Source organism: Chiloscyllium plagiosum, chromosome 19 (assembly GCF_004010195.1).
Source record: "Chiloscyllium plagiosum isolate BGI_BamShark_2017 chromosome 19, ASM401019v2, whole genome shotgun sequence".
NCBI lineage: Eukaryota > Metazoa > Chordata > Chondrichthyes > Orectolobiformes > Hemiscylliidae > Chiloscyllium > Chiloscyllium plagiosum.
In genome coordinates, this window is record NC_057728.1 from 29266777 (window position 1) to 29289374 (window position 22598).

A 22598-nucleotide genomic window follows, 5' to 3' on the forward strand; every position below is an offset into this window, starting at 1 on the left:
GATGAAGGGCTTTTGCCCGAAATGTCAATTTTACTGCTCCTCGGATGCTGCCTGAACTGCTGTGCTCTTCCAGCACCACTAATCCAGAATCTGGTTTCCAGCATCTGCAGTCATTGTTTTTACCACATTAAAGCATGGAGCAGCCACTGCTGAGGTGCAATATGGGAAAGGTCACTGTCTAAGGACTTTCAATCATAGTACATTGAGTGTCTGGAAACTGTCGGCTTGTTACTCTCAAAATTTGTGCAAGAAAAATATAGTTCATTTTTGGAAAATCAAAGAAAGAAATGAAAGAAAGAAGTCAGATTGACTATAATAAGTATCAAGCGTGGAGAGATAAGCTAGAGGAGGGTGGAGGTGGGGAGAAAGTAGCATAGAGTACAATGGATGAGTGGGGGAGGGGATGAAGGTGATAGGTCAGGGAGGAGAGGGTGGAGTGGATAGGTAGAAAAGGAGATAGGCAGGTAGGACAAGTCCTAGGGACAGTGCTGAGCTGAAAGTTTGGAACTAGGGCGAGGTGGGGGAAGGGAAAATGAGGAAACTGTTGAAGTCCACATTGATGCCCTGGGGTTGAAGTGTTCCGAGGCGGAAAATGAGGCATTCTTCCTCCAGGCGTCTGGTGGTGAGGGAGCGGCGGTGAAGGAGGCCCAGGACCTCCATGTACTCAGCAGAGGGAGTTGAAATGTTGGGCCACGGGGCGGTGTGGTTGATTACCCAACAGTACCCTTCCACCGACACTCTCATTCGTTTGGCCGAACTGGTCCTCACCCTTAACAATTTCTCCTTTGAATCCTCCCACTTCCTCCAGACCAAAGGGGTAGCCATGGGCACACGTATGGGCCCCAGCTATGCCTGTCTCTTTGTTGGCTACGTAGAACAGTCGATCTTCCGTAATTACACCGGCACCACTCCCCACCTCTTCCTCCGCTACAGTGATGACTGCATTGGCGCCATCTTGTGCTCCCGCGAGGAGGTTGAGCAATTCATCAACTTCACCATCACATTCCACCCTGACCTTAAATTTAGCTGGACCATCTCTGACATCTCCCTCCCCTTCCTGGACCTCTCCATCTCCATTAATGACGACCGACTTGACACTGACATTTTTTTACAAACCCACCGACTCCCACAGCTACCTGGATTACACCTCTTCCCACCCTACCTCTTGCAAAAATGCCATCCCGTATTCCCAATTCCTCCGCCTCCGCCGTATCTGCTCCCAGGAGGACCAGTTCCACCACAGAACACACCAGATGGCCTCCTTCTTTAGAGACCGCAATTTCCCTTCCCACAAAGGGAAATTTGCCTCCCCAGAATCTGGTTTCCAGCATCTGCAGTCATTGTTTTTACCTCTATAATAAGTATCAAGTCAAACTGTTGTCCAAGTTTCCCCTTAAGAGCAAAGGTTATGTGTGACTCAAAGTATCAACTGGCTGTTTAAGTATTGTGTCATTGCATAATAAATTCTCTTAATTTATTACACCAAAACTACTGTTTTCCAATTTTTTTGTCTGGTCAAGAAACTAGCAGAATCTTAAAATTTGAACTTATTGTCCAGATATTAGAGTACAAAAATAAAGCCTTGCTACTGTTTAACAACACTTAGACTACAGATTTAATGCAGCATGAGGTTTTGGTACAACTCTAGAATCATAGAATCCCTCCAGTGTGGAAGCCGGCCATTCAGCCTATTAAGTCCATATCGATCTTCCGAAGAGCATTCCACCCAGACCCATGTCCTTACCCTATCGCTGTAATGCTGCATTTTCCATGGCTAATCCACTGAGCCTGCACATCACATGGGTAAAGGAGAGAATATAGGAAGCTAGGCAGGAATTTTAAGAAGTAGGTCCCCAATGGTAGTTTTAGTTGGATGACTCCCAATGCCACGAGCTACTGAGGGTAGCAGTAGGAGGATAGAAGAAATAAATGCATGGCTGAGGAGTGGGATTTACATTTTTGGATCATTGGAATCTCTTCTGGAGTAGAAGTGACCTGCATAAGAAAAATGGATTGCAGGACTAATATACTAATAGAAAGATTTGCTAAAGCTGCTTGGGAGGATTTAAAGTAGTGGGGGGGCGGGGAAGAGGAGAGAGGAGAATGCAGGGAAGAACCAGGGAGATAGTGAGGAATGTCATCAGTCTGAGACTGGCACAATTGGGGAAAAGGACTCAGTCAAACAGACAAGGCAGGTAGGAACAATGTAGAGAACAAGACTGATAAAGTAGTGTGGTGCTAGAAAAGCACAGCAGGTCAGGCAACATCCGAGGAGTAGGAGAATCAATGTTTCGGGCATAAGCCCTTCATCACAGCTTATTCTTGATAAATGGCTTATGCCCAAAACTTTGATTTTCCAGCTCCGCGAATGCTGCCTGACCTACTGTGCATTTCCAGCACCACACTTGACTCGCTTCTCCAGTGGCCTAACAGGGACGGCTGATGAACTCAGGGCATGGTTAGGAACATCGAACTGAGATATCAAAGCAATTACGCAGATGTGGCTCTGGGATGGACAGTACTGGCAGCTTAATGTTTCAGGGTTTAGATCCTATAGGAAGGATCAAAAGGGGGCAAGAGAAATGGGGATGTGACATTTTTGGTCAAAGATAACATTACAGCTGTAAAAATGGAGGATATTCCTGGGAATATGTCCAGGGAAGTTCTTTGGGTGGAACTGACAAATAAGGAAGGGATTGTACATAGACCCTCCAATTGGCAGCAGGGAATTGAGAAACAAATTTATAAAGAGAACTCAGTTATGTGTAAGAATAATAGAATGGTTATGGGTAGGGGATTTTAGCTTTCCAAACATAGATTGGGACTGGGACAGTGTTAAGGGCTTGAATGGAGAGAGTATGTGGACGTACCTACTAGGGAAGGTGTAAAACTTGACCTAGTCTTGGGAAATAAGACAGGGCAGGTGACTGAGGTGTCAGTGGGGCCAGCAATCATAATTCTATTAGATTTAAAATACTGATTCAAAAGATAGACTGGATCTAAAAGTTAAAGCTCTAAATTGGAGGAAGGCAAATTTGAAGGTATTAGGCAAGAACGTTCAAAAGTTGATGAGGGTGGATGGTGGATGCTTGTAAGTAAAAAGGGATAGCTGGAAAGTGGGGACCTTCAAAAATGAAATGAGAGTCCAGAGATAGTATGTTCCTGTTCGGGTGAAGGGCAAGGCTGGTAGGTTTAGGGAATGCTGGATGACTAGAAAAATTGAGGGTTTGGTCAAGGATAAGAAGGAAGCATATGTCAGGTACAGACAGCAGAAATCAAGTGATTTCCTATAAAAGCAGTAGGAGAATACTTAAGAGGGAAATAAGGAGGGTAAAAAGAGGACATGTGATAACTTTGAAGGGTTATGGAGAATCCAAAGGGATCTTATAAATACATTAAGGACAAAAGGATAACTAAAGAGAGAATAGGACTCCTTAAAGATCTTTGCTGAACAAAGAGACCTTGGAGTAGACGTGTGGAACTGCAGGAGACAGGAGAGATACTAAACGAGTATTTGCATCAGTGGCTACCATTGAGAAAGACATGGAAGATAGAGAACATGGGGAAATAAATAGCGACACCTTGAAATATGTCCATATTACAAAGATGGTGGTGCTGGATGTCTTAAAATGCATAAAAGAGAATAAATCCCCAAGACCGATCAGGTGTACCCGTGAACTCCATGGGAAGCAACGGAAGTGCTTGCTGGGTCCCTTGCTGAGATACTTGTTTTGTCGATAGTCACAGGTGAAGTGTGAGAAGACTGGAGGTTGGCTAACATGGTGGTAGGGAAAAGCCAGGGAACTATAGACCGGTGAGACTGACTTTGATAATGGGCAAACTGTTGGAGGGAATCCTGAGGGACAGGATTTACATTTATTTGGAAGGGTAAAGACTGATTAAGGATAAGCAACCTGGCTTTGTGCGTGGGAAATTGTGTCTCATGAACTTGACTGAGTTTTTGATTGGAATCCTCAACAAAGAGGATTGATGAGGACAGAGCAGGGGATATGATCTATATGGACTTCAGTTAAGCGTTCAACAAGGTTCCTCATCGTAGACTGGTTAGCAAGGTTAGATCACAAGGAATAGAGGGATAACTAGCCATTTAGATAAAGAACTGGTTCAAAGGTAGAATACAGAAGGTGGTGATGGAGGGGTTGCTTTTCAGACTGGAGGCCGGTGACCAGTGGTGTGCCACAAGGATCGGTGCTGAGTCCACTACTTTTCATCAATTATATAAATGATTTGGATGTGAACAAAGTAGGTTAGTATGTTTGCAGCTGACACCAAAATTGGTGGTGTAGTGACAGTGAAGGTTACCTCTGAGTGCCTCGAAATCTTGATAAGATCGGCCAATGAGTAGTAGATGGAGTTTAATTTAGATAAATTGGAGGTCCTGCGTTTTGGAAAGGCAAATTGTAAAGTCCTGGAGAGTGTTGCTGAACAAAGAGACCTTGGAGAGTTAGTTTAATAGTTTCTTAAAAGTGGCGTAGCAAGTAGGTTGGATAGTGAAGGCAGCGTTCGGTATGTTTGCCTTTATTGTTCGGAGCACTGGGTACAGGAGTTGGTCGTTTATGTCGCGGCTGCACAGGACATGGATTAGGCCACTTTTGGAATACTATTTGCAATTCTGGTCTCCCACAAGGATACTGACAGGGTTGGAGGGTTAGAGCTCTAGGGAAGAGGCTAAATAGATCTGGGCAATTTTCCCTGGAGCATCACAGACATATGTTTAAAGTGAGGGGGGGAAAGATTTAAAAGGAATCTAAGGGGCAACCCTTTCACACAGAGGGTAAACGGTGGTGGCATGAGCTGCCAGAAAAAGGAAATTACAAAATTTAAAAGGCATTAAGATGGGCATATGAATAGGAAGGGTTTAGAGGGATATGGCCCACATGCTGGCAAATGGGACTAGATTTATTTTGGATATCTGGATTAGTGGTGCTGGAAAAGCACAGCAGGTCAGGCAGCATCCGAGGAGCAGGAAAATCGACATTTCGGGCAAAAGCCCTCCATCAGGACTGAAGGCAGGAGCCTCCAGGGTGGAGAGATAAATGGGAGGGGGATGGGGGTGGGGAGAAGGTGGCAAAGAGTACAATAGGTGGATGGGGGTGGGGATGAAGGTGATAGGTCAGAGAGGAGGGTGGGGAGAGGTAGCAAAGAGTACAATGAGTGGATGGGCGTGGGATAAGGTGATAGGTCAGAGCGAAGGGTGGAGCGGATAGATGGGAAGGAAGATTGGCAGGTAGGACAAGTCATGAGGACGGTGCTGAGCTGGAAGGTTGAAACTGGGGTAAGGTAGGGGGAGGGGAAATGAGGAAACTGGTGAAGTCCACATTGATGCCCTGGGGTTGAAGTATTCCGAGGCGGAAGATAAGGCGTTCTTCCTTCAGGCATCGGGTGGTGAGGGAGTGGCGTTGGAGGAGGGCCAGGAACCTCCATGTCCTTGGCAGAGTGAGAGAGGAGTTGAAATGTCGGGCCACAGGGCAGTGGGATTGATTGGTGCGGGTGTCCCAGAGATGTCCCCTAAAGTGCTCTGCAAGAAGGCATCCAGTCTCCCCAATGTAGAGACTGCATCGGGAGCAACGGATACAATAAATGACATTGGTGGATGTGCAGGTGAAACTCTGATGGATGTGGATAGCTCCTTTGGGGCCTTGGATGGAGGTGAGGGAGGAGGTGTGGGCGCAGGTTTTGCAATTCCGTCAGTGGCCGGTTAAGGTGCCAAGAAGGAAGGGTGAGTTGTTGGAGGGGTGTGGACCTGACCAGGCAATCATGGAGGGAACTGTCTTTGCGGAATGCGGAAAGCAGAAAGGGGTGGGGTGGGAAATATATCCCTGGTGGTGGGGTCCGTTTGAAAGTGGTGGAAATGTCGGTGGATGATGCGGTCTATGCGAAGGTTGGTAGTGTGGAAGGTGAGGACCGGGTTGGGGGGGTTCTATCCTTGTTACAGTTGGAGGGATGGGGTTTGAGGGAGGAGGTGCGGGATGTGGAAGAAAAAAATTGGAAGGCATCTTCAACCACGTGGGAAGGAAAATTGCAGTTTTTAAAGAAGGAGGCAGTTTGCTGTGTTCTGTGGTGGAACTGGTCCTCCTGAGAGCAGATATGGCGGAGGCGGAGGAATTGGGAATACGGGATAGCATTTTTGCAGGAAGTAGGGTGGGACAAGGTACACCTCCTCCTGGGTGGTTTCCTTTGGGTGCTCGGGTTTCCTCCCAAAGACAGTAATCTGAGTGGAGAATTGAACCTATGCCCCTGGCATTATGAGGCAACAGTGCTAACCACTGGGCCGCCATGCTGCCCAGTTAGACAGTTTTTTTTGTGTTTTAGAAGGGGAGCCAGGTTTCGGTTTAAGTTTTAGGTTTGTGGGTTTGGTGATAGGAGTTCTGAAGATCTAATAAATACAAATGTTTTCACTAAGTTTTTAAACCCTTAATTGAAGAATGGGATTGGAGATTTAATGTGTTAAAAAGAGTGGGAGAAAAAAAACTACTGTTTCTGTCCAGGAAGAGATCCAGGCATAAAAATGCAGATGTCAGTCAATGGTTGTGTGCCAGAGGGGGTTTAAGCTCTTGACTAAGGAATCCTGCAATACAACCTAAAACTGAGTTTAGGAACTTATATGTTTGTTCTGAAGTTAAAGTAATAGTGATTTTAATTTGCAGTTTGTTTTAGGTGTCTCAGAGAGGAACAGCCATTGAAGGAAAGCATCTAGTGAACATACAGAAATTCATTGGAAGGAAACTGGTTGTAGCTGTGCCAGCCTAAAGAAGCGAGAGTGTGGAGATGAAAGTGAATTTTCACTACGATTTGATGTCTGTAACAATATCGTTGGGATAAAAAGAAATAGCATGAGAGTCTAAATCCTTTTTACTTCATACTGAAAGTTTTCCAACATTTTTCTCAAGTTAATATGGTTCATGTTTTTTTCCTTGTTTACTACAAAGTTTTATTCTCTATTTTGAAGGTACACTTGCAGACTCTTGTAAAAGTGTTCAGTAACTGACTTCCACCTGTTAAACAATGTATTTCACTTTATGATCTGATTAATCCAGTATTAACATCAGCCAGGATTGCAACAAAAAAATAGCTCTTGCAGTGAAGATTGATTAGATTGGTTGTTCTAAATAGACTATGAGACTGAGTAAATTTGATCTATATTTTCTGAAATTTAGAAAAAAAGATGGAAAGATGCAGGATTCTGAAGACACTTTAAAAGGGTACAGCACAGACATTATTTATACTGAACGGTCAAAGGCTCAACAGGCCCTTTCGATTACACCTGCTTCTATTTCTTGCATGTTCATATCTTCTAATTTATTTGTGCTGTCAACTTTCATGGAAGAGCTAAATGGCCAAAGTATTCAAAATTGGATGTAATAAAATATAGCTGCATCTATTTTATGATATTATTAAAAGTTCAGAAAATTAAATAACATTAAAATCCATGTGTAGAGGCATATAATGCAGAAAAATGCAAGACATTTCTTATGCACCATTAAGTTTGATTTACAACAAATTTTAATTTATGTGTTTGGACATCTGGAGTGGATGGCAAGTACTCGCAAACTAACTGGAAGACAAGACATATTAGTTAAAAAAAGAGAAAGAACATTACATAAAATTTATTAATCGATTAGTGTTATAAGTTACAACAGAATAAACAAATGAAGATTATCATGTCTTTCTCAGCTCAATAACTGCAGCTTTTGATCATTAGCTAACTAAAGCTAAACGCGGAGGTCAATTACCTTTAAAACCTGCTTTTGATTGGAAAAGAGTCTCTCACCTGCATTACAAAATTATATGAACTTGCCAATACTGGATCAAAGGATAATGGCATAATATTCTGTTATTAATGCTCCACTCTCCCTGATGAATTCAAATTATAGCAGTAGTTGGAATTTAAGTAATCCTGTAGTTGGAATTTATTGATATATCTGACTGGGTATATAGAACGATAGAGTTGTAAAGCACAGAAACAGAGTCTTTGGTCCAACTTGTCCATGCCAACAAGATATCCTAAATTAATCCAATCCCATTTGCCAGCATTTGGCCCTTTTCCTTCTAAACCCCTCCTTATCATGTACCCTTCCATTTTTAAATGTTTTAAAAATGTTGTAATTATATCAACCTCCACCACTTCCTCTGGCAACTCATTTTACACATGCGCCACCCTCGACATGAAAAATTTATTGCCTAGATCCTTTTAAAATCTTTCAGCTCTCACCTTAAACCCATGCCCTCTATTTTGGACTCCACCACCCTGGGAAAAAGACCTTGGCTATTCACCCTATCCATGCCCCTCAGGGTTTTATAAATCTTTATGACGTTCCTCAGCCTCCAACACTCTAGGGAAAATAGCCCCAGCCTATTCAGTCTTTCCCTGGAGCTTAAACCCTCCAACCCTTCCAATATCCCTGTAAATCTTTTCTGGACCCTTTCAAATTTCACAACATCTTTCCTATAGCAGGGAGACCAGAAGTGAACGCAGTATTCCAAACGTGGCCCAACCAATATCCTGTACAGCTGCAACATGATATCCCAACTCGATAATCAATGCACTGACCAAGTAAGGCAAGTGTACCAAATGCCTTTTTCACTACCCTAACTACCTGCAATTCCACTTTCAAGGAACCAAGAACTTGCACCCTAAGGTTTAGCAACACTTCCCAAAACCCTACCATCAAGAGTACAAGTAAGGCCCTGACTTGCCTTACCAAAATGCAACACCTCACATTTATCAAAATTAAACTCCATCTGCCATTCCTCAGTCCATTGGCTTGAAAATTTGTAATTCAGATTCACACTTTAAAACTTTCTCACTAACTTTCTCCCTTACCCTCTGAAGGAATTGATATCTTGCATTGAAATAAGTGAACAAGGAAATTTAATCCAAGCGTATTAAGTATCTGCATTGGAATCAGGTCGATTGTAAAATATGCATTCACATACAATAACGTGCACCTATACAGAGTTTACAAAATTAAAATAAAATCCCAAGGTCAGATGTAATCAAAATATTATTTTGATATATATCCAAATATGTCAAAACAAAGCAAAAGGTGTTGGGGTGACCAAAGAGGTGGGGTTTCAGGTTGCAGTGAATTTAACAAAGGAAAGGGAAATGGAGTAGGAAAGGGAAATGGAGTGGCAAAGGACATGGGGAGGAAATTCTAGGCATTGAGATAAAGTTAGCTAATGGCATAATCATTCATGTTGCATGAAGTAAGGGAATTGTTAAAGTCAAAAGGAATGAAGAAGCTAGGGAAATTATGGGGCCAGAGAAGGATGTGAAAATAGATAGTTTCAAAACAATATTGTTTTGTTCAATTTCTTAATGTCTCAGTTACATTTTCTAGCTTTCTAAGATGCTAACGTATCAGCTCCTGGTAACTATGATTATCAAGTGATACAGGTTAGAAAGATCTAACAAGCTACAATCATAGGTACAAGCATTAATGTCAACATTCAGAAAGCTCAAATAAAGTATTTTTAACATTTACAAATTGACTTCATATGTTTTAATCTCTTAATGAATTTGCCACTCGCCTCCTACCAATTAAATCCCACATCATCACCAACATCTCTAACAGAAGAAAGCACCTCATGCCCCCTACTTTCCACACCAACAAGACTGGCCATTTTTCAGGGAAACACACTTCTCTATCTTCCTGAATTGATTTCAAAATAATTTCTTCTCTGCCTTGCTTTCAGAAGTTTCCTAAGAACCCTTTTAGGAAGAATCTTCTTCCTATCACTCCCCATCCTGCATCTCCAACACTTAATCGTTGAGATAGACCATGGAAGTACAACATGCATTTTAAAAAACTTTGACTGCCAGACTTTAAAAAAAACTATTAACAATTGGTGTCTCTTTTTAAATAATAGTATGGATAATAGAAGCAATTTCAATAGCTAACTAATGCCAACGGGTCAGTTAATACAGTTGGCTGGATGACCAGTTTGTGATGCAGTGTGATATCACTTGCATGGGCAGAATTCCCGCACTGGCTGAGATTAGAACTGTTCTTCTCAACCTTACCCCTTGCATTAGGCCTAGTGACCTTCAGGTTAAACCATCACAAGTTGTCTCTCTCCGACGAGAGGCATCCATATTTAAGATTTACCTTTTTTTATCTTTAGTCTCCATTTTCTGCCTGTCATTTAAATACTGAACAACCCTGTTGCCATTATTTCTTATACCTATGCACATTCATACCTAAAAATAGGACTGTATGGTAAATAAACAAATTCAAAGTCTAATAAATGCAAGACAATGTGGAACAGACAACTGAAGTAACATGGAAAACCTACCATATCAAACCCTGCCATAGTCTCTGGAAATTTATTGTAAAGCTCCATGGCCTCATATATTGCAGTCTTCATTTCTGTATTATTCGATTTTCTAAAATTAAGTACACAAGAAATGTCATTGGCAGACATAAACAGGGCAAAACAATGCAGTTTCACGAAAAAATATGATCAGACTTGAATCATGGTCATTCCCAGAACCAGGACTCTAGTAGGTATATCACTAAACACACTAATATTATTCACTTACTTCTGTGATTCTATCATTTTTAGGTTTATTATGAACTATATGTCACTATCTTAAAATTTAAACAGACTATTAAAATGATTACTAAAAGCCATATGACCCTTTGTACTTTGATCTCCAGACAGTCTTGAATCTCAGGCAAATGCCCAATTATATATGGCATGCATAGCCCTCAAGGAATTCACACTTCCTTTTGTTCAAGGACAAGAGTATCAACAAGATTACAAAGGGATCTTGATCAGATGGGCCAATGGGATGAGGACTGGGAGATGGAGTTTAATTTAGGTAAATGCAAAGTGCTGCATTTTGGGAAAGCAAATCTTAGCAGGATTTATACACTTAATAGTAAGATCCTAGGGAGTGTTGCTGAACAAAACGACCTTAGAGTGCAGGTTCATAGCTCCTTGAAATTGGAGTCGCAGGTAGATAGGATAGTGACCTCGAAGTAAAGGAGCCATTAGAAGGTAGTGACTACAATACAATAAGCTTTAATCTGCAGTTTGAAAGGGAGAGGGTAGAATCGGAAGTGACAATATTTCAGTTGAATAAGGGGAACTATGAGGGAGGAGCTGGCCAAAATTCAATGCTGCAATACCTTAGCAGTGGAACAACAATGGCAAGTATTTCTGGGTATAATGCAGAAGATGTAGGATCAGTTCATTCCAAAAAGGAAGAAAGATCCTAAGGGGAGGCCGTGGCTGACAAGGGAAGTTAAGGACCATATAAAGACAAAAGGGAAAAAGTATAACATAGCAAAGATGAGTGGGAAATCGGAGGACTGGGAAGCTTTTAAAGAACAAGAGGATAACTAAAAAGGTAATACGCAAAGAAAAAAATAAGGTATGAAGGTAAACTGGCCAAAAATATAAAAGGAGGATAGTAAAGGCTTTTTTAGGTATGTGAAAAGAAAAAAAATGGTTAAGACTAAAATTGGGCCCTTGAAGACAGAAACGGGTGACTTTATTACGAGGAGCAAAGAAATGGCAGAAGAGTTGAATTGGTACTTTAGATCGGTCTTCACTGGGGAAAACACAAGCAATCTCCCAGATGCAATAGTGGCTGAAGGACCTGAACTGAAGGGAATTTATATTAGGCAGGAAATGGTGTTGGAGAGACTGTTAGGTCTGAAGGCTGATAAGTCCCCGGGACCTGATGGTCTACATCCCAGGTACTGAAGGAGGTGGCTCTAGAAATTGTGGATGCGTTGGTGATCATTTTCCAATGTTCTATAGATTCAGGATCAGTTCCTCCGGATTGGAGGGTGGCTAATGTTGTCCCACTTTTTAAGAAAGAAGGGAAAGAGAAAACAGAGAATTATAGACCAGTTAGTCTGACCTCAGTGGTGGGAGAAATGCTGGAGTCAATTATAAAGGCCGAAATTACGACACATCTGGATCGCAGTAACAGGATAGGTCAGAGTCAGCATGGATTTATGAAGGGGAAAATCATGCTTGACTAATCTTCTGGATTTTTAGAGGATGTAACTCTGAAGATGGGCAAGGGAGATCCAGTAGATGTAGTATATCTGGACTTTCAGAAAGCCTTTGATAAAGTCCCACATAAGAGGTTAGTGAGCAAAATTAGGGCACATGGTATTAGGGGCAAAATACTGACATGGATTGAAAACTGGTTGACTAACAGGAAACAAAGATTAGTGATAAACGGCTCCCTTTCGGAATGGCAGGTGGTGACCAGTGTTGTGCTGCAGGAATCAGTGCTGGGACCACAGTTTTTTACAATGTACATTAATGATATAGATGAAGGTATTAAAAGTAATATTAGCAAATTTGCTGATGACACAAAGCTGGGTGGCAGGGTGAAATGTGAGGAGGATGTTAGGAGAATACAGGGTGCCCTGGACAGGCTAGGTGAGTGGACGGATGCATGGCAGATGCAGTTTAATGTGGATAAATGTGTGGTTGTCCATTTTGGTGGCAAGGACAGGAAGGCAGATTACTACCTAAATGGAGTCAAGTTAAGTAAAGGGGAAGTACAACGAGATCTAGGTGTTCTTGTACATCAGTAAATGAAAGCAAGCATGAGGGTACAGCAGTCAGTGAAGCAAGCTAATGGCATGCTGGCCTTCATAACAAGAGTAATTGAGTATAGCAGCAAAGAGGTCCTTCTGCAGCTGTACAGGGCCCCAGTGAGACCACACCTGGAATATTGTGAGCAGTTTTAGTGTCCAAATTTGAGGAAAGACATTCTGGCTATTGAGGGAGTACAGCGTAGGTTCACAAGATCAATTCCCGGAATGGCGGGACTATCTTACGCTGAAAGATTGGAGCAACTGAGCTTGTATACGCTCGAGTTTAGAAGGCTGAGAGGGGATCTGATTGAGAAGTATAAGATTATTAAAGGATTAGACACTCTGGAGGCAGGAAGCATGTCTCCGCTGATGGATGAGTCCCGAACCAGAGAACACAGTTTAAAAATAAGGGGTAGGCCACTTAGAACAGAGTTGAGGAGAAACTTCTTCACCCAGAGAGTGGTGGGTGTATGGAATGCTCTGCCCCAGAAGGCTGTGGAGGCCAAGTCTCTGGATATTTTCAAGAAAGAGTTGGATAGAGCTCTTCAGGATAGTGGAATTAAGGGTTATGGGGATAAGGCAGGAACAGGATACTGATTGAGGATGATCAGCCACAATCATAATGAATGGTGGTGCTGGCTCAAAGGGCAGAATAGCCTACTCCTGCACCTATTGCCTTTTGGTATACTTTCCTTTATTGGTCATAGCATTGAGTATAGGAGTTTGGAGGTCATGTTGCAGCTGTATAGGACATTGGTAAGGCCACTTTTGGAATATTGCCTGCAATTCTGGTCTCCTTCCTATGGGAAGGATGTTGTGAAACTTGGGAAGGTTCAAAAAAGATTTACAAGGATGTTGCTGGGGTTGGAGGGTTTGAGCTATAGGGAGAGGTTGAATAGGCTGGAGCTGTTTTCCCTGGAGCGTCGGGGGCTGATGGGTGATCTTCTAGAGGTTTATAAAATCATGAGGGGCATGGATAGGATAAATAGACAAAGTCTTTTCCCTGGGGTGGGGGAGTCCAGAAATAGAGGGCATAGGCTTACAGTGAGAGGGTAAAGATATAGAAGAGACCTAAGGGGCAACTTTTTCATGCAAAGGATAGTGCATGCCAGAGGAAGTGATGGAGGCTAGTACAATTGCAACATTTAAAAGGCAATTGGACAGGTATATGAAGAGGAAGGGTGTGAAGCAATATGGACAGGGTGCTGGCAGGTGGGACTAGATTGGGTTGGGATATCTGGTTGGCATGGACGAGTTAGACCGAAGGGTCTGTTTCCATGCTGTACATCTCTATGTACATCTCAGTTACCTTTGAAATTCCAGCCTGCTCACCTTGCCGTTTCAACATGGACAATTGACACATGGAACCTCAATTTATTGGACAATTGAGTCAAACTCATTGAGCTTTCATTGTATCATGATGCTTTCCTTCATCCAACTAGACTGGTTGCATCTTAAGGTGTGAAACAGTAAAACAGGATGCACAATCAAAACACTAACTTTCTTTGAAAAAGGTCTTTGAACTTGTAAACTGACATGAGGGAAGGTTCTACTGTGATGCAATGGTGCATAGCATAATTTCTAGTCATGTTAAAATAGGGGTATCGTGAACATTAGACAAACAATCTAAATGATCAAATCCTACCTATGTACTGAAAAAATGACTTTAGTTCCCATGAAGTCAGGATGATCATCTTTGAATTGTCTTGCAACCTCGTGGTAAGCCATAATAGACCAATTCTTGTTTTGTAAGGTTCCATCAAGTTCATAGACCTAAAAAATGCAATACGTTAGATAATAACACATTAAATCAATCATGAGATGACATTGCAAATAAACTGTAGAATTTATAGGAAAAAGGCCTTGTAGATGGAATTACACCTTACATAGGAATATAGGACTTAGAAGTAAGAGTTGGCCATTTTGCATTTGGATCCTGCTCCATAATTTAGTCAGTTCATGGCTGATTTGTTTGTGGACTTGAGCTCCTCTTCCTCAATAATCTTCGATCGTCTTCAATCTTACTTTCTACTCTTATTTAAATTATACAATAACGATTCATTGCCAAATCATGGGCCCAAATTGACATATCCCACAAGATTCCCTCTATCAGCTCATTTAAGTATACAATGCACATTTTATCCCCAGAAACATTTCTGCACTGAAGAAACAAGAGCTTGCAAGATCATAAAAGACAAATACACTTCTTATACAGACACTTCATTTTAGTGGGAGGCTGATAGACATCATTTAAAGTCAGAATGGATTGTAGGTTCACAAAAGAAATTAACCATCACCTTCTTTGGGGCAATGAATGCCAGCTTTTGGCACTGATTACTGTCAGTGAATCACTTCATCAACATCCTGCAGTTATCACTGACCAGAAACTGAGCTGGACAAACCATACAAATACTGTGGTGCAGTCATATGATGCAATGGTAGTGTCTCTATCTCTAAGCCAGGAAGCCTAGCTTCATGTCCAATCTTCCCCAGAAGTCTGTAATAACATCTCTGAACAAGTTGATTAGAAAATATCTATAAATACTGTGGCGACAATAGCAAGTCAGAGATTAGGATTTCTACAGTAATTCTACCTGTCTCGAGTCAGAAGCATAATAAAATATTCTCCACTTGCCTAGATGGGTGCAGCTCCAACAATTCTCAAGAAGTTTGACACCAACCAGGACAAAGCGATCCACTTAAGTGGCATCCCATCCACTATCTTGAACATTATCTCCTTTTACAATTAATGCACAATGGCAAAACTGTGTACCATCTCCAAAAAGCACGCGAGTAACACACCCAGGGTCCTCCAACAGCATCTTCCAAACCCATTACCTCTACCACCAAGGACAAGGGCAGCAGGAACACTACCATTTGCTAATATTTCTCCAAGCCATACACTATCCTGACTTAGAAATATATCACTACTTCTTCACTGTCAGAGCTACACCCTCCTAGAACTCCCTCCCTAAGCATTGTGGGTGTACGTATACCCCAAAGACTACAGTAGTTTAAGGAGGCAGATCACCACCTTCCCAAGAGTAATTATGAATGTGCAATAAATGCTGGCCAAGCGAGGAAATCCTACATTTCATGAATAAATAATAAACAAAGTAAGGAGGACTTTGTATGGCTGGTTTGCTGTCATTTTTTTCCCCTACCTAAATGGAACCCATCTGATTTTACTTCTTTTCTTTTAAAATACTTTGTAGTAGTCTGATACAACTGACTGGCTTACTGCATATCTCTGAGGGCAATTAAAGGTCAATTACATTGTGGTGGGTCTGAAGTTACATGTAGGTCAGATCAGGTAAGGATGACAAGATTTTCTTCCCTAAAAGACGTTAATGAACCAATGATGATCCAAGGTCCTTTCCTTTGATTACATTCCCCCATCCTTGTTACCTTGCTAGCTTTTTTTCCCTAGCAAAGTGAACCCATTTTCTCCTTTCTTATCTGCCATTTACACCATTTTGCATATCTATTCCTCCTTTATTACCATTCGTACTGCCTTGGTTATTTGCTCTGACACCCTCAACATCCATTCTACCTGCTCCTCCTCCCTCTCTATACTCACCCCACTGTTTTCTAATCCTAATCAGTCCTAGCAAAGAGACCGGACTCAAAACATTAACTCTGTCTTTCCCTCTACAGATGCTACCAGACCGGAGTTTCTCCTTGACATACAATAGTGGCCTTATTTGGGACCGAAAGACTACATTACAGTAAAATTCAAAGTGAGAGTTGTTTGGAGAAGAGATTTCTAACAGTTTGTATCTGGCACAAATTAAGCATCAGGGAAAACCTAAAAGATAACTACACTCCTCATTCCACCATGAATTCATAAGCCCCTTAGAAATGATCTACATTTTCTTTGAGAAGTACATTGATGATATTATTTATCTTGCTCACTAATATTACAGGATTTTCTAACCATTTTTCTACTGAAAAGATTGATACATTAAATAGAAATTGTTCTCTCCAGAGGCTGAACAATAGCTATTAATTTCTTTGTCTAAAGTCGAGGAGCACCCTCACACACATTGTTTTGAAAATCCTTTCACCTGTGTAAAGAGAGATAAACAGAAAAGCAAAATGCACTGGGATAACTAAAACACAAACAGGATATGCTGTAAATACTCAAAATCAGGCTGCTGCCGAGAAAACAGAGCTAATATTTCAGAGATTTGTTTCAAACAAAAGTGCAATGAGAACAGTCATGCATTTAAAGAGTGACAAAAACTCAAACTTCAAATATTGAAGCAAAGTTTTAAGAAAAACATCCAAGTTATACTGATTAAACCACAGAATTCAATCATAACTGTTGGTCTGAAAGCTTAATCACCTGAGATTAAGCAATTCAATGATATGGTATCAAGCTAAATGCCTACGCTGTTCATCCTCAGGAAAATTTTACCAATATTATTCTTCCAACCTCATTGGTCACAGCTGATCTAAAATGGAATGTGGCATGAATTACATAAAAGATTACAGACTATTAACAGAAACATGTTGAATGTGATTTGTTATCTGTAGGAAACACAAATCTATAGGACATATCCACCATCACTGCATCAAAGCTGGACAATTTTCTGTTCCTGGTGGTGGATATGGAATGGCAAACAGATTTCAACCTTCAAAGACATTTGATGTTGAAGTCAGTACTCACGATATCCACCCTTTCTTAACACCACACAGAGATGCAACCAGCAGGAATGGCTTAAAAGAAAACATCAACTATTTTTAGTAACGGATTGATTTTTATTAGCTGTTGCTGAGCTGATAGAGATGTTTGGATCTTATTATGGGCATGCAGTTCAGCTCTTTTGGCTATGTTTGGACCAAAAGTGTAATGAGGTGAAAGTGAGGACTGTAGATGCTGGAGATTAGAATCAAGAGTGTGGTGCTGGAAAAGCACAGCAGGTCAGGCAGCATCCCAGGAGCAGGAAAATCGACAGTTCGGGCAAAATTCATTCATCAGGAATGAGTCCTAGGGCTGAGTGGGTCAGAACCCAAACTAAATATCAGTAAGCAAATTATTGTTGAGTACTTTTTCTCCATTAATGCAATATGAGCATTGCTGTCTGGGTCAGCACTTACTATCTATCCTTAGTTCCACTTGAGAAAGTTGTGTTGATCTTCTATTTAGAACCATTGCAGCATTATTCATGTTTACAAACAGCAATGCTGTTTGATAGAATTTTTGATAATATCTCCCAGCACTTTGGTTGATGATTGAGAGTAGATAGAATGGTAATTAGCTGGGCTAGATTTGCCCTGTTCCATTTTCTTGTGGACAGGGCACACCTGGGCAATCTTCTACATTTTCAGGTACATGCTACATTTTGCTATTAGTCTATTATAACTAATAGACATGTCTATTAGTTAGACATGTCTAACTAATGTCTGTTAGTTAGACAGACATTAGTCTGTCTAACTAATGACAGACAGTTAGTTCTGTCATTTCTGCTATAATGACAGAAAGTTATGGACAAAAAAACTACATTATATATATGTGAAGGCCATATTACTGTGGTAACATAGGGGCTTAGTTAGGTATAGTTATACCTCATCTGTTATGTGGGTCATCAGCCATCACAGTACAGTCGTGCCTGTGAAACAGTCATTATATGGACTTGCACAGCTCAAACATTTAGACTATTAGAAAATAGAGAGAGGAAAATTGCTTTCTTAAGTTTCTGCTTTGGTCTAAAACAACTTGGTTACAAAAAACATTTCCTCATAACAAAGCATTTTGTACATACCGGTAGCAGTAATGCTCGTATCTCTATGTATTGTACATTATCATGATAGAATTCCTTCAAAGCTTCATAGAAGTAGGTTTTAAATACTGGGGCATACGAAATAAGACTGCTAGCAGCAGCAAATGCGTCAGAAAATCTTTGCCAAATGATGTTTTGCGATTGGTAGGCTTCTTCTGGATTTTCCGTTATCAATGTTAGATTTCTCATCAGACTGTCAAAGAACAAAAGTCATATTTACCATATGTGAATTTCTTTTAACAATATTCAACTTTGTGCAAATTACAAGTTAAAATAGCTTTTAGAATGTTGAAGGTCACAATTTTTTATAACACGTAATAGGCAAAGAATTTTCTTAGTCCTTTACAATGTAACTTAAATTATATGTGCAGAGCCAAGCATTGCAGTTCCCTATAGTGTGAAGAAATTTGTTGTTCATCAGCTTTGATAGCCTCAACAGTCACCCAATCAAGTTAAAGATGTGTTGTTTATTACAACACTTGTGCAATATATTTTCACAATTTGTCTGTTCACTCTTCTTTGTGTTGATGTACAGTTTTAGCCTCTGATTACTTTCAATACCTCTCTTACGATGGGACTTTTCATCTGATTCTAGACAGGCTCTATATAGAAGACTACTGAAAAAGAATGGCTGTATGTACTGCCTTTCATGACTTCTGAATATTGCAAAGTACTTTCAACAAAGTTAAGTTTTAAAAGTAGTCACTGCTGTAAATGTCAAAAACACAGCAACTAATTTGTGAACAGCAAGAACTCACCAACAGCAATGAAATTTCATGATAAAACACCCATTGTTCTCTAAACACGGCACTTTACATCCTACCAAGGAGTCAAAGGGAACATTGATTTAATGTCTTCATTGAGAAAAAGGATCTTCAACAGTGCAGCATTTTCTTGGCACTGCACTGAAGTGCCAGCCGAGAATATGTACGTGTGTGTCACTTTAATCAGCAACTTTATGACAGAGGGAGGAGTGCTACCAGAGTTCAAGATGATACCTGTATCTAAATCAGTGGTTCCAAAATGGTAACATGACACACTTCACAGAGACAAACAATTCCACAGCACAGCCAATTTTGTCAGCTGATTTCATTGCTCTTAAACATCACATTTACTTCCATTTACTGTACTATGGATACGATTTTATGAGAAAGGTTTGCAACATAGTGCACACAACAAACTAAAGGAGGAACAAGTACATGAATGTTTCATATATAATAAGGACAATTTTTTCAAATTCTGCTTAACTCAACTACTTCTGGCTGTTCATGACCCTAAATCTGTTCCACATTTTGCACTGAGCCAATACAGAATTGAAATTCAATGGATCGTGTAAATTGCAATTTACAGAGTTAGTGGGAACCTTGAGCCTGCCAGTGGTGCGCAGAGCCTTTTGATCCAGTAGGAACCGGTGAGACCAACCCCTGCAAATCTGCTCCATTAACAAGCATTCCGTACGGTCATTAGCTTGTTTTGTCTCATTTCATCAAATAAAAAGTGCCCCAACACCATTGCTTGGTCACCAGCTGAAACGATCACAAGATCTCAATTTTATCTCTGACTCCTTATTCTTCGAATATTCACGTTTTAGAATAGAGACACTGAAGCCTCACTTTTAGTTTAGAATCAGATAGCATTGAAACATTGTCTTAGGCCCCAACTTGTTCATGCTGACCACACATCCCAATCTGACCTGGTCCCATTTGCCAGCATTTGGCCCATATCCCTCTATATCCTTCCTATTCATGTATCCATCCCGATGCCTTTGAAATATTGTAATGATATGTGCCTCCACCACTTCCTCAGGCAGCTCGTCTCACACACACACACACACACCCCTCTGCATGAATAAATTACCCCTCAGGTCCCTTTTAAATCTTTTCCCTTCTCACTTTAAACCCATGCCCTCCAGTTTTGGACTCCCCCACCATAGGAAAAAGGCCTTGGCTATTCACCCTGTCCATGCCCCTTGTGATTTTATAAACCTCAATAAATGTCATCCCTCAGCCTCCAACACTTCAAAGAAATAAGGCTCAGTCTATTTATCCTCACCTATAACTCAAACCCTCTAGTCCTGGTAATATCCTTGTAAATCTTTTCTACACCCTCCCAAGTTTAACGACATCCTTCCCATAGAATGGTCACCAGAATTGTACTCAGTATTCTAAAACTGGCCTCACCAATGTCCTTTACAGCCTTAACATGACCTCTCAACTCGTTCAGACAAATGAAGGCGAGTGTACCAAATGCCTTAACTCCACTTTTAAGAAACTAAGTTAAAAATCACACAACACCAGGTTATAATCGAACAGGTTTAATTGGAAGCACACTAGCTTTCGGAGCAATGCTCCTCCATCAGGTAATAGTAGAGGGCTCAATCCTAAACACACAGAATTTATAGCAAGAATTTACAGTGTGATGTTACTGAAATTATACATTGAAAAGTTGATTGTCTGTTAAGCCTTTCATCTGTTAGAATACTGATAGTTTCACTTTTTTCATGTGTAAATCACAAAACCTTTAAAAAGGTTTTGTGATTTACACATGAAAGAAATGAAATTATCACTGTATTCTAACAGATGAAAGGCTTAACAGACAATCAACTTTTCAATGTATAATTTCAGTTACATCACACTGTAAATTTCTGCTATAAATTCTGTTAGGATTGAGCCCTCCACTATCACCTGATGAAGGAGTGTCGCTCCGAAAGCTAGTGTGCTTCCAATTAAACCTGTTGGACTATAACCTGGTGTTGTGTGACTTTTAACTTTGTACACCCCAGTCCAACACCGGCATCTCCAATTCAAGAAACTATGCACCTTCACCCCTAGGTCTCTTTGTTTGGCAACACACCCCAGGGCCCTATCATCAAGCGTACAAGCCCTGCTTTGGTTGCCTTATCAAAGTGTGACACCTCACATTTATCTAAATTAAATTAGAGGGATGCATTCAAGGTGAGAAGGGAAAAGTTCAAAGGAGATGTGAAGGGCCAGTTTAAACACAGAGTGGTAGGAATTAGGAATGTGCTGCCAGGGGTGGTGGTGAAGGCAGATATGTTAGGAGTATTTAAGAGATTTTTAGATAAGCACATGAATATGCAAGGGCAGGTAGAAGGTTTAATTTGGCGTCATGTTCAGCCAACATTGTGGGTGAAAGGGCCTGTTCCTGTGCTGTACAGTTCTATGTACTAAACTCCATCTGCCACTCCTCAGCCGGTTTGCCCATCTAATCAAGGTCCTATTGTTCTCGGAGATAATAATCTTGACTGTCCACTACATCACCTTTTTTGGTGTCATCTGCAAACTTACTAATCATACCTCCTACATTCATATCAGCATCAGTTATATAAATTACAAAAAGCAAAGGATCCAGCACCAAACCTTATGGCATACCTCTGGTCACAGGCTTCCAGTCCGAAAACAACCCTCTACTACCAACTTCTACCTCCTACCTTAAAGCCAATTTTGTATCCAATTGGCTCGCAAAATTTGATGATTACTTTTCGCAAGTTTTAGCTAAAGTTAGGTTTGGACAGTTCTCACGGCACACCAGTGTTCTATGTTGCAGAAGACCACTGGTCTGAATAAAACTGTACGGATCACTGGATCAGAACTAAGAATGCCCAGCTATTTTCCTTCCACCTCAGGCAGCTGTCTGTGTGGAACTTGCACATTGTCTCCATGACTACATGCGCTTCCTCCGGGTGCTCCAGATTCCGCCCACAGTCCGTAGACGTGCAAGTTAGGTGGACTGACCATGCTAAATTGCTGATGTTGCCCAGGGATGTGCAGGCTAGGTGGATTAGCCATGGGAAATGCATGGTTATCAGATTAGGGTTGGGGTCTGCTGCACTGCTCTTTGGAGGGTCAAGTGTGGACTTGATGGGCCAAATGGCCTGCTTCTACATGGTAGGGATTCTTTGGTTCAATGATACTAACTCTGGAAACTTAAGCTAATTGTAGCATGTTTATTCAAAAAGGAGTTGGTTAGTTCAGTTGGCTGACTGGCTGGTTTATGAAGCAAAGCAATTCCAACAGTGTGGGTTAAAATTCCACGCCAGCTGAGGTTACCATGATGGAGTCTCCTTCTCAACCTCTCTTATTTAGGTGTGGTACTCCTCAGGTTTAACCAACACCCATTGTTTCTCTGTAATGAGTTAGCAAATTTATGGTTCGGTTGGACTCTTATACCAAACCAACTACGATCGGGTAACCCAGCA

General features: G+C 41.0%; 1 protein-coding gene and 1 long non-coding RNA gene across 2 annotated transcripts in view; one reads left to right on the forward strand and one right to left on the reverse strand.

Annotated features, from left to right (window-relative positions):
• LOC122559637 overlaps positions 1-6860 on the forward strand; it is a 36745-nt gene extending 29885 nt beyond the window's left edge. Inside the window, exon 2 of the long non-coding RNA XR_006314486.1 lies at positions 6669-6860. This is a non-coding gene — a long non-coding RNA (uncharacterized LOC122559637). The remainder of the gene's footprint in view (positions 1-6668) is intronic.
• ada2a (adenosine deaminase 2a) overlaps positions 1-22598 on the reverse strand; it is a 55624-nt gene that overhangs the window by 12210 nt on the left and 20816 nt on the right. Inside the window, exons 3-5 of the mRNA XM_043709440.1 lie at positions 18362-18572; positions 14239-14366; positions 10321-10411 (exon numbers count right to left, since the gene is read on the reverse strand). Coding sequence (XP_043565375.1) covers positions 10321-10411; positions 14239-14366; positions 18362-18572 — 430 coding nt within the window. The remainder of the gene's footprint in view (positions 1-10320; positions 10412-14238; positions 14367-18361; positions 18573-22598) is intronic.